The sequence below is a fragment of the Sorex araneus genome, chromosome 2, assembly GCF_027595985.1.
Source record: "Sorex araneus isolate mSorAra2 chromosome 2, mSorAra2.pri, whole genome shotgun sequence".
Lineage (NCBI taxonomy): Eukaryota > Metazoa > Chordata > Mammalia > Eulipotyphla > Soricidae > Sorex > Sorex araneus.
In genome coordinates, this window is record NC_073303.1 from 170,086,288 (window position 1) to 170,100,200 (window position 13,913).

At 33.9% G+C, this 13,913-nt stretch overlaps 1 protein-coding gene across 1 annotated transcript in view; it reads right to left on the reverse strand.

The window, feature by feature from the left end:
• Positions 1-13,913, reverse strand: part of CADM2 (cell adhesion molecule 2) — a 304,436-nt gene that overhangs the window by 100,301 nt on the left and 190,222 nt on the right. Inside the window, exon 8 of the mRNA XM_004606996.2 lies at positions 3,780-3,958. Coding sequence (XP_004607053.2) covers positions 3,780-3,958 — 179 coding nt within the window. The remainder of the gene's footprint in view (positions 1-3,779; positions 3,959-13,913) is intronic.

Sequence of the window (13,913 nt, forward strand, 5' to 3'; positions counted from 1 at the left end):
AGACTGCATTCTCATAAACCCTTAGTAACAACATTATTGAATGTTGTCTTTCCTATAGCTCTTTCATTGATTTATATCACAATTACCTGAAAGTTTAATTTAGTTCAAATGTGAGCTAAAATTCTTTAGTGCTTTTCACTTTGCTCCCATAGTGACTTTGCCTATCAAATGTTATTAAACTGTTATTTAGTGAACACATGAATGTTTCTCCTGATCCTAGTTCCCAAAATATTCAAAAACATCACTGCAACTGCTTATTTTAATACCACCAATATGAAAATAATCAATAGTTACACATAAATAAATAGCATGATAACAAATGTGAGAGTACAGATACATTTCTATATTGGTAAATCAGTTAAGAACTACTGTACTTACGGGAATTAATAGTATAACTATGACTACCAATTTAACATTCCCAATGCTGAGCTTGTTTATAAAAAAAAAATGCTTTTTTCCCCAAATGGAACCTACACAGGTTAAATGTTTTATAAATTCAATGTTTTTTTTTTCCTACTGGTATTTGTATGCTGAATTTTGTTATGCCTTTCATTAAGGGTCTATTTTATACTAGCTCTTTCAAATTACAATCTGTAGTTCTAATGTTGAAATTTGCAAAGATGTAATTAGGAGGGGAGGGGACCCTGAGTGTCTGTAACACAAAATGTCAGTGCTGTTAACAATTAAGTGTGATAACGTTTAAGTAATGCACTTCCACTGACACCCAAAGAATAAAATCTGAGCATTAGACTGGCATCTAGATAGTAAATGATTTCACAGGAAAGTGCTCAGACCTCCGTCAAATTAAGAATCAATAGAAGCTAGGCAACTATGGTAGAGTCAAAGACAACTGTCTCAACTCATGAAAGGCCCTTCTGTGCTGAAGCTATATTAAATTATCACAGCTAATGTAAAATCAACCTTGGTGTAAAAGATAAAAGGGTAAAGTTCTCACAAATGATCACTTATCACTCCATTCTGAACGCGTACAGCATTCATTATAGATCGAAATGCCACTCACATTTCATCATTTAGTAGGGTTTTGAAACAGCCAAACCATTAATAGGAGAGAGCAGCTTTTTATATTTATACAACCAGTGACTAATGAAACATTATACCCATGTGCAAAGGGGAAAAACCTTTATTTTGCAATGAACCCAATTGGAGCCCTTTTAAAGCACAGAGTAATATGGTTTCACTGTTTCATGGAGCCTCTCATTACTTGTGTCAATAATCCTAGGTAAACTACTATTGAACTTCACAGCATTTATCTAGCAGCATGAATAGCATTAATCTACAGGGTGCTTTTGATGAATTGTAGTTCAAAAAGCAATGCCAAAACGACTTCTTACAAAGTGCTTAGAGAAGTATTTATTAGAAATATGTCAACTGCCAACTACCCAAAGGTAGCTTGGCTAGTTAGGAAATCACGCTGTTGGCTAGCTTGCAAACACTGGAGAAACATATGAATTTTCCCCACTTGAAATACTTTAATAAATGAGTGGCATATTTTTCATGTAGATATATTATTTTTTCTGTTACTTCCCTTAAAATTCTCTATATTTTTATGTTGTACTGCTATCAATACAACATGGCATGGTCTACAACACACCCTCAATGTTAGGGGAGAGGAGAATTTAGAAGCTAGAGGTGAGCAGGCTGTGCCTCACCTCTGCACCCTCGAGCTATAAACATCCAGGTTAGCATTTGAAAGCCTCTCCTGAATCCTGCTCTAAGTATCTAACTTATCTTCTTGACACACCCTGTGGGTTATTACCTTCTCTTTAGCAGTAAGCCTGGCAGGGTGTACCTACAGGGGCTTACCACATTTAATTTTAATTTGTCAGTCTAATTTGATCAGATAATCTTTATCAAAACTGAAATTTGCACAATTCATGAGGTACTAAAAATCTCTGAGCTCTACTATTTTCAAGATATTAAAATGAAAATATTAATTCACTGTCTTCATTTACCATCAATGACACAACAGCATCGAGCTTTCATTTATCTTCAATAACACAACAGTATTGAGAATTGAGAAATCATACAAATTAAACAGGAGAGTTTTTTTTTTTTAATAAAAATAGCACATTTATTATTCGTTTTCTTATAGAGGAGTGATTCAGAGTTTTCATATGTCAATGCAAAGCCCATGATATTTCTTCCTTTCCACTGTTCCACTTTTTTTTTTTTTTTTTAATTTTATTTATTTTTAATTAGAGAATCACTGTGAGGGTACAGTTACAGATTTATACACTTTTGTGCTTATACTTCCCTCATACAAAGTTCGGGAACCCATCCCTTCACCAGTGCCCATTCTCCACCACCCGTAAACCCAGCGTCCCTCCCACCCTCCCCAATCCCATCTCCCCCCCACCCCACCCTGCCACTGTGGCAAGGCATTCCCTTCTGTTCTCTCTCTCTAATTGGCTGTTGTGGTTTGCAATAAAGGTGTTCAGTGGCCGCTGTGCTCAGTCTCTAGCCCTCATTCAGCCCGCAACTCCCTTCCCCCACATGGCCTTCGACTACAATGTAGTTGGTGATCGCTTCTCTGAGTTGACCTTTCCCCGGAACGTGAGGCCAGCCTCGAAGCCATGGAGTCAACCTCCTGGTACTTATTTCTACAGTTCTTGGGTGATAGTCTCCCACTCAAACAGGAGAGTTTTATGCTGACTTAAAATATCATTTGCCCCAATTTTCCCCCACAACATCAATACTTTAGAAAAAAAGAAAAATGAAAGTAGTCTGTTTTCTCAAATGAAATCACATTACACAATATTTTATTTATCCCCAAATAAGTCTTTGAATTATTATAAGACTGATCAAGATTGTTACAAACTTCTATAATTAGATTCATAGAATTACATAAAATGAACATGCCATCTTCAATATTTCTCTGTACCTTAGATTATCTTACAATATTGTTTTATATAATATTGCATGGATATTAATTTACTATGTAGAATACAATGCTAGACATAGAAATTTTCTATTCTAAAATATATGAATAAAATATTACATGTCTAAAATTCTTCTCTCTCCTTATAACTTAGCATAGAAAATAAACTCTGAAGAATACTGCAATACATAAACTCACCTAATTATTTTTTATTTTGGAATTTATCAACTTCAGCAAAAATCTAACGCTATCAAAAAATGTGTTAGCTACCTCCCAAAACATTGTGGTTGGGAGATGAGGAAAACATAGACATTCTCTTTGATTTGGGGTTTTGTTATTTCTTTCATCAGTTTTATTACACATATTGTGAATGTAGCCCAGGTTAAAAAAAATACAGAATACTTAAGTTCATAATCAATCAGTGTATTTGTTATTAATATTCTACACATTTGTCTTTGATGTATTTCAATGACATTCCATCAACCTTTGTGAAAATAGTTACAGTGATTACAAAGCTCTTCTATGGCAATACCATAACAATTGATTTAATAAAATTATAAATATTATTTTTACTGATAGTCAAAGTATTTATTTATGAAATTGAAAATCAACCTTAATGTATTTGTCAACACCCACAATTTTATTGGATACTTGAAATAAAAATGCTTTTACCCAAAACGATTTTTATTTTTAGCATATGTTATCATCTGACTTTTAGTTTCACTTGGAATACATTGATTGTGAATCTTGTAGACATTTACACTTATAAGAAGTTCTTCTGGAAGAAAAAATGTTTAATATTGCCTAGTATTCCAAGGTCTGGAATTAAACTACTTCTCTGTCCTCATTCTTTATAGAATGATAACAAGAAAGTACTCACCATGTACAATGAGAACGTATTCTGCACTGCTTTGGCCAATGGTGTTTGTGGCTTCACATCGATAAGTACCATTATCCGTTTTATTCAGGAAAAGAATGTTTAGCTCCCTGCCACTCACAACCATTCGGTCAGGATCTGGTAATTCTGCACCATCCTTTGTCCACAAAACAGGTTCTGGCCTAGAGGATTTAAATATGGATATAGATAGAAAAAAAACAATATAAGTTGCAAATTTTCAAATAAAGTATAAAACAAGTTTTAACAAAAAAGATATTTGAAGGTAGAGGTATGGAGAAAAACAAAACTTTTTGCAAATATAAAATAAATAACCTAGGTCCTTGTGTGCTAGTTTAAATTCAAATGATACTAGACTTTCTTGTAAAGTAGAAATATTTGTTATGATTTTGAAAAAGTGAAAGTCTTAATTAGTTACCTTTAATTATATATGTGTTAACTGAGAAAGTCAATATATTTTATTGTATATATTTTATTGAGGCATTCACAAAAATGATATGGCTGTGTGAATAATGAAATATAATAAATGCATAGAATTTATATACCTAAATTGGACATTTCAATAACAAGAAAGGAAAGAAAAAATAGTTTCAAGGTAATGGAAGGTTTTTTAAAAGGTAAATAACACTTTTTGAACCAAAGTATGTGTTATGTTAAGGAAAAAAGTGGAGACCCTCTCTGATGAATCTCTCATCATAGAAACAATAATTGAAAACTGTCAATTTCTTTCCCAACCAAATAATCTGTAAGTCATGATAAAAATGCACTAGAAAAAGTAGAGATTGAAGGTTGACCTTCTTTTGAGACGTGCCAAAATCAGGAGCTAGATGAAACTAATGAAATATTTCTTCATACAAAACTAAAATCAGACAATGACTGCACTTTATTTTCTATTTTGGACAGAAAAATTAAAGTCAATGAATTATTCAAATTCAAGAAAGAAATAAAAATCAAATTGCATAATATATTTAAATAATTATACTTAGGTTAATAGTAATAAAATATAATGAAGTCTAAAATGAGAAAGTTGTCAATAAAACAAGACATAATTTCTCTTGTAACTACTTGATCCAAACATATACCTTTTTTAACCTGACCAATAACTTCACTCTCAGTTCCTTATTTCTTATCATCAATAATTATAGCCCCACCTCAGTTGTAATTACTCACCTTTATTATCTTATTATTATTATTATTATTATTATTATCATTATTATTATTTTTGCTTTTTGGGTCACACCCAGCAATGCACAGGGGCCACTCCTGGCTCTTCACTCAGGAATTACCCCTGGTGGACCTCAGGGGACCATATGGGATGCTGGGAATCGAATCTGGGTCAGCTGAATGCAAGGCAAATGCCCTACCGACTGTGCTATTGCTCCAGCCCCGTAAAATTTTCATTGTAATTTTTTTCAGTAAAATAGTGATATAAAATATTTTTCTTTTTAATTTAAAATACCTTTGAAAAATTAAAGCTCCACAGTTTACAAAGCTATTAAGAATTGGGTTTTAGCCATAGAGTATTCCAGCTCTGATCTTGAAGAAAGGGTCAACTTCTTTTCACCAGTGTTTACAGATTCCTTTTCCTACTGAACATTCTCTGTTTGCATCTCAACAGTCCCTTATTAGGTTTGGCTATCGTTAAAAATGCTTTTCATGATTAATAATAAATTCTATTAGAAAAAAAATTAACCGGGTCCGTATATCTCTTGCATTGTTTAGGATGACTAAAATATGTATATCTTTATATGTCTTTGATATGGGTAGTATCATTCACTTTTGTTAAGTCAGTTGCATCCTACCATTTCAAATATTTAGGACTGGAATAGTATCATATGTGAAGAGGAAAAAGAAAAGGTTAAAGGAATTACTGCAATGAAAGAAATTCCTCAACTTCTTTTTTAAGTACATAATTCCCCATTGTATTTCTAAACTGTTGCTGTATGTGTACTGATTTCTGTGACAAATTAGTCTATTTGTGTATGCATATGAGAATGATAAACACTATTCTGGTTCCTTAAATTTCTACCACTGACCTCTACTCTCACATCTGCTTTTGGTAGTTTATTAATGTGCTTTAAAAAAATCTCTTACTTAATACTCATAATTCTTTGGTCAATGTAGATATATTACTCATACCTTTGCTTCTTAATGACAGCAAGGAGATTTTTTTTTCTGTTTGTAGTTTGCATACACATTGATTCCAGTTGAAAGACTAAACATAAAACACCTACTTAAAAGCATCATTTGTACTTCTGTTTTATAAGGTCAAAGGTTTTAATGCAGTGATAAATGAAGACAATTTGAAGTGGAATATTCCAACCTACTTACTCTGTAAAACTGTAAGTGGAAAACATGATTCTGAGTTTATCTATTCATGTAAACTTCTGTATTCAACTACTGTGTTAGTATAGTATCAAGTAGGGAGTGTCTCATTGCCTTAAAGGTTTGATTTATATTTATATGGGAGGATACTGGCACTGTTAACTTCATCAATAGAATTACAACTTCAGTAGCAAATAGACTTCTATCTTGATTAATCTGAGCATATGCTACTTGATTCTCATTTTTTAAGACACTTCTTGTCTGCAGTTCAGAAGCTTGTGGTTGAAAATGAAAATAACATATATGCAAGATCTGCTCTCTAGAAGACTTGAAAATAATGGCATTTTTTAGAGTGCCTATGAAATCCTAGCATACTTTTTACTGATAAGGCTACGTTCATTGATGATTAGTTTAGCAATCTTGAGAAATAAAATATTCATACTAGAAACTATAATTCTAGGCAATTTATCACACAATAAATAAAGGATTATTCTTCGAAAAGATAAGATTGCCATGATCCTAAAGGAGTGACAGATTTAAACACTGGAAGAAAAACATTCAAGATTGTGACAAATACTTAGGTTAATCTCTCAAAGACTTTGTTTTAAAGTCAAACAATTACCTATGCCTTATCTAAACTTAAACTTTCTTTTCTTGAGAAAGCATATCTTTATTTCTCATTAAATGATGAACAAATCTTGAGTAACAGGATGAAGACTTTTCAAAATATTGAAAATAGAGCTACTGTGTGACCCTTGGGGTATATACTATATATATTTAGTATATACCCCAAGAACATAAAAACACAAATTCAAGTAGGAACATGTACTTCTGAGTTCACCTCAGCCTATTATCATAGCCAATATCAGAAAACAACCAAATGTCCAACAATAAATAAGTGAATAATTAATTGTGTATAATAACAAAATGGAACACTTCTCAGCTATAAGCAGAAACTAGATCTTTCAAATAGCTGAAATGTACATCAAATGGGAGAGTGGCATGTTGAGCAAAGCAAGTCGGAGGGAGAAAGACAAATGTTTTTGTTACTCATATTTGAAATATAAAGAAACAAATCAAAGGAATAGGTAACACCCAATGAAAATAAACTAATTTTGTCAATAGAAATCAATTTACCCTGGAGAGGGGGTGAGGAAGAAGTGGTATGGACAAGAAAGGATCTAGGGACTGTGGTGAAGATACAGTGGCTCTTATGTGGTAGGTGTAGTGGAATAACAATATGTAACACAAAATATTAATACTACAGTATATCCTAAAAATGTCAATCCCCCATTACTTATTTTTCAGTATGGTTTTAGCGATTTGTGGTCTTTTCTAATTCCATAAAACTTTATTTCTAGATCCCAGAAGAATACTGCCTGAATTTGAATGGGGATTAAATTGAATATATATAATCTATGTAATAACTTAGGTTTAAAAGTCATTTTAATAAAATTAATTTTTCAAATCCCTGAACATGTAATATTTTTCCACTTCCTATGGTCTTTCTCTATTTCTTCCTTAAATTATTTAAAGTTTTCATTGTATAGCTCTCCCATGTGTTTGGTTAAGCTAACTCCTAGATACTTGATGTTTTGGATACTATTTTAAATGCGATAGACTCCTTGATTCCTTCCTCCTCTGATTCATTATTTGTATATAAGAATGTGACTGATATTTGTGTATTGACTTTGTAGCCAGCCACTGTGCTATACTGGTTTATTGTTTCTAGGAGCTTTCTTGAGTAGGATCTTATATGTATATTAGAATCTTCTATGCATATTAGGATCATTTATATTCTTGAGCAGGATCTTCTGTATAGTAGGATCTTCCATGTGTATGTTAGTGGTATGAGTGAGGGGTATAGCAATGTTTCTAAAAAACAGAATCAACATAACTGAAAACATGCCAACTGAGCAGCAACCAGTGAGATCTTATAATGTGCCTGTCAAGTTGACATGTGTGGGTGGAGTGGGGGTGGGGGTGAGGAGGGAATCTGGGAACACTGGTGAAGGGAAGTTGACACTGAAGAAGGGCTTGGTGTCGAATTAGTATATGCCTAAAACTCAACTATAGGTAACTTTGTGAATCATGGTTCTTTAGTAATTTTTTTAAATTCAACTGCCCTAAAACATGAAATAAATTTTGGATAAACATATAGCATCTTATCCAAGTAGTATTAAGTTCCTCTATATTTAAAAACTGAGCTGAAAATGTCTATGATTCCCTTTTCTGGCTAAGACTTCTAGGGTGATCTTGGAGGGGGCTGGGACAATTCCTGCCCCAACACAGCCCCGGAAGCCACTCCCACTCCCCAAAGCAGCCATCCTGCCTCCACCCACAACCCCCCTGCCTCTAGTCTGAGAGCCACAGAGAATCTAATCTGCTGGAAATTCCAGGTACATGGGTCTTCATAGCTAAAAACTCCAGGCTTTTTCAAGTCTGGGTTGATGACCTTCCTCCATCTCTCTATTCTTCCAGAAGATCTGAAAGCCATCACTGTCACTGTCACTGTCATCCTGTTGCTCATCGATTTGCTCGAGTGGGAACCAGTAACATCTCCATTGTGAGACTTGTTACTGTTTTTGTCATATCGAATATGCCACAGGTAGCTTGCCAGTCTCTGCCATGCAAGCAAGATACTCTCGGTAGCTTGCTGGGCTCTCAGACCAGTTAAATATTTAATTGCTCGGTTAAATATTTTATATTTTCCGGAGGGCACAGCCTCATTCGCAGCTGTTCATCAAACCCTACAAAAGTGACATCCATGAAGTAGCATACCAGATTGTACAGGATGTGACACAGAAGTCAACCAACATCAACTAACAAAAACACTAACAAGGAAGACTTAAGTAAGACCTCAGACAAGGACTCAATGTCCTCAAGAGAAAATGAAACAAATTTCACAAATTTTCTTCTATGGAAATCATTTTCTGATAATTTTGTTAGTCAACCAATGGCAACAAGCAGCATCAAATAAATTATTGCAGGCCTGCTATAAAGTCAGTCTTGAGAGGTAGTGGGGGAATGGAGATAATGGTGGACGGAAGGTGACAATGATGGTGGGACTGGTACTGGAATATTAAATATCTGTAGCAAGTCATCATGAACAACTTTGTAAACCAGTGTTTAAACAAAGTGTGTGTGTGTGGGGGGGGACAGTGGGCATGTCTATGATAGGAGTAAGGAGACAGTCTAAAGACTGAAGTGCATGAATGGGTCATATTTACTAGGTCCCAAGATTTATTCATTGATAAAAATGGCCCTGAAGGCAATTCTCGATATGATCAAAACTTTGCTTGGAACACCATGAAAAATCTCCCTGTGTTATAATTTTAAATGTTTATGCTTAACTATTTTTTTTCAAATTTCTTAAAAATTAGTCAGTCTTTGAGTTTGGAAAAGTAGTACATCAGGTAGAGTGGTAGAGTGCTTGCTTTACATTGGCTGCCCTGAGCTCAGTCTCCAGTATACCACCCCTTAGGGTCAGTCCCCTGGGCCCCCCAGCAAGAGGATTTCTGAGACCCAGGAGAAAGCCCTATCACTGTCAGGTGAGACCCCTCCTCCCTTCCGAATTAGTGTGACCTCCTCTAACCCAAATTAGTTAGTCCTGTAAACTTTTTGGATAAAGTTAGACTTCAGTGCTTTCTAAAAATGAATAACTCTTAAACTTCAATGACTTTAAAAAATCAAACACTTGAGTTTTATTTTTCAGAATCTGCTACTTTATCTGCCGGGATACAAAATAAGAACATTTTGATGTTGTGTAGATTGCATCTACAAGCATCCTGAGCAGACAGATCCATGAAAACCATTCATTTCAACACATGTTGCAATGACAGAACTTTCATTTTCCGGGTAAGAGTTCACTTACAATCCCTTAAGTCCAGTGACTTTAAAAAAAAGCGCTAATTAAACTTAGGCGATATAAAATATATGTTAAACATCTAATCATCATTTCTAGAACTATGTCTGCTTTGTGATTTCTTTCCTAATATTAAGACCAACAATTTTAGAAAAGTAATAGTGGAGTACACATAATTTATCTGGTAGCTGAGGGATTAAATGTTCCATATAAGTAAATGCAGAAGATAATTTAAATTTAAGAGTCTACTTTAATCATTTAGATGAAATATTTCTCAAAGTATCTAACTTTTATGCATTATTAAACATAACAGTCTTAAGTGGCACTCTGCACATTTTTTGAAGGTAGGTTCTTTTCAATATTGGCATAGCTTTTTGGGTAATGATTTTAAAGGAAATGATGTAATCAGAATATAGTTTTGGTTTTCCCAGAATGTACACAACTTGCCAAGATTTTCAAACTTTTCAAGATGTGGTCTATAATAGAAAATGTTTTGAATTCACAATATATAAACACTTATACCAGGGCAATAAAGTTTTATTTTTAATGTACTGTCACATTTCTGCATGCTCTTCTTCCTTTCTTTTCTATATTTCTTTTTGATAGTTTAATTTTTGTGTTTCTTTTTTTTTTTTTTTTTGGTCACACTTGGCTATACTCAGAGGTTACCTCTAGCTCTGCACTCAGGAATTACTCCTGGTGGTGATCAGGGGACAATATGGGATGCTGGGAATCGAACCTGGGTCGGCCGTGTGCAAGGCAAACGCCCTACCTATTGCTCCAGCCCCGATACTTTAGTTTTTTTATTTCAGTTGAGAACACCACCTCTCAGACCCTATTGTGAGAATGCATGATGTTCTAGGTCTTTTAGACCTCATACTGCAAACTTATTTCACTTGTATCACTTGTCATCCCATTGATCTTCAATTTGCTCAAGCGGGCGCCAGTAACGTCTTCATTTGTCCCTATCACATGCTGCAAACTTATTTAATTTTAATTTTTTTTTATTATTTTGGGCCACACTCGGCAATAATCAGGAGTTACTTCTGACTCTTCACTAAGGAAGTACTTCTGGCAGTGCCTTGGGAACCATATAGGATGTCGGGGATTGAACCAGGGTAGGCTGTGCTCAACGCAAACACCTACCCTCTATACTTTCTTCTTTATAGTCACCTCATTATGTCCCTCTCCATACTATGATATAAGGTGATAGTATTTAAATTCATCACAGCTCACTGTTTCAGAGACATTTATTAGTCACAAATAACAACAGGATTTGCTATTTTCGTCATGCCTTTTCATTTGTTTATCTCTTTTCTTTCACCTCTCCATAAATCATCACAGATATTTCTGAAGCTCTGAATTTATGGTTTAGATTTTTATTCCAATATCAGTCACTGACAGATTCTTCCTACTCTAATTGGAACAATTTTCAGCTGTTCATATTTTCTACAATTTGAAGCATTGTCTGTTGTTTAAATGTCTTTTGAAACTTTGAAGTTTATGAGTTTCTGAGTGATTGGAGTTATATCAGGAAAATGAAATAAATATATCAAACATTGTTAAACATGTAATAAAGAACATTTTTAGGGAGCTTTTGAGCTATACCCTGTGATTCTTAAGGCTTACTCCTGGCTCTATGCTCAGGCTTCACTCCCTGTGGTACTTGGGGGTCCATACATGGTGCCTGTGAATGAACCCCGTGTGGTAGAATGCAAGGCAAGCACCCTGCCTATTGTATTACCACTCTGCTCCAACAAGAGCATTTCATTTGATTGAATTAATGACTCCCTAAAGAATAAGAATTTTTGCTTTATCATTAATGAAAATAACAACAATCATCTACAGTAATTAGTAATTGCCCTTTTCATCTATTTAGTAATAAGTGAAAAAATCACTTTGTTTCTTGTATGTTGATTCCATCTAAAAACAGTAGTCAAAATGCTTAACACAGGCACAGAATAAATTCACTTATCCTTAATTTGAAAAGTGACTAGATCAGAAATGTTAACTCTTAACATTGTGATATAAAATACGAAAAAATACAAAGGAAAAGACATCTTGCTGAATACTTGTTGAACTATGGGTTAACTTTTTTTAAAACCAAGAATGAGATATATAGTGGTCAGAGAGCTAGTACAAGGATTGATGCATTTGCCTTTAACATGGCTGACCCAAGTTTGATCTTTGATATGACATATGGTCTCCAAGAACCATGAGGAGTGATCCCTGAACATAGAGGAAGCTCCACTGTGTATGGCTCCAAAACAAAATAGAACAAAACAAAGAACTATACTATTTCAAATATATCAGCTTTTTAAAAACGGTGACTTTTATTTCTGCAGTTTTCCTACAACTACAATTCTGATGATTTTGTTTTCATGTAAATGCACACGCCATTTTTACATATTTTCGATAAAAATAAGCTATTTAGCTAAATATCAAAATTTATATGTTAAAATGCAAATTGTAAACCTATGTACTCAAAAGGATATGTCTTAAAAATTTATTTGTTATATGACAGCATTATTCTACAGTGCAGTTTTAAATAAGATATGGAGACATTTCATGTTAGAATTTTCCACTGAACATTTACATAATCCCTCAAAATAATTGGCTTTTTGTTGCAAGAAAACTGCTTACCTGGAAATGTTCAAAAAGTACATTTTCTCCATGGATATATAATCGTGGTTCTGCAAGCTCTTATGGGACTTTCACAAGACATAGAAACATTTAATTGAAAATGATTGAGTGCCCAGCACAACACAGATGCCCAGCCTAAATAACAGCAGTGGAGATTACAGAGAGTCAGCTTCTTGTTTCAAAAACAAAACCAAATATATTCGGTCTCATTTCCAAGATAACCACTTGTTTGTTTCCAGAGAGTCAAAGTGTGATTAAATTTTGAAGCTATGAGATAGAAGCAAAAGACCATCTGGGCCTCAGAAGAAAAAAAAAAAACTCCAATGGGAAGGTCAACACATGTAGCTTTTAAAAATTATACTTAGAGCTAATTTCCTAACATAATAACTTTGAAAACATTTTAGAAGAAATTACCATTGCCTTTAACTATGAACTGAAACCTTCATCTCTAGATATCATCACACAAGTGAAGACTGGGAAAATATGTGTTATCTAAGTACCCTATAAAGTTGATTATCCAAGGGTTGCCATTGTATTAGATTATCTTCTTGATAGGGAGAGTCTTGCTATCTTTGTCTTCAAATTGCTTTTGGTGATATACTAAGCATAGTATTTAAGAAGAAGGTTATCCTTATGAAGTCATTCCTTTTCACTTTTTACTCATTCTATGTACCTTTGAATACCTTGCACTGTATTTCATTTGCATTGGTATTGCTTTAGGACTGCAATTTATAGCCTAAATCTTCTTAAAAGTACATCCAATTACATATTAAATGATATGCATTTTAAAGCATATATATACAACATCTCTTATAATAGTAATTATTTCCCTGCTATGTGTTCATCCATAGAACACACAAACCACTAATTAGAAAGCACATGTGCTCACTTACGTCATTTTGGTGATATTTAAAATAGCCAAGATGTGATATCGACACATCTCAAGTATCCAACAAGAGGTTAGTGGATATTGAAGATGTTGTATATGTACATTATGGAATATTACTACACTATAAGAAAATAATAGATCTAGCCTTTTGCAATAACATGGATGAAACTAGAGGGGCTAATGCTAAGCAAAATAACAGAAGAGAGACAAACATTGAATGATCTAACTCATATGTGGATTTTTTTTTTTAAGGCAAGAAAACAGATGTGCTAAATAAAAGAAAAACCTTGAGCTCTGAGGAAATAAGGTTACTGAGGTGGGGAAGATGGGAGTAGAAGAACTAGAGGCCTTCAACAGATTGTTAGTCATTTGCTGTTTGTTGGATGCAGTTAAGTAA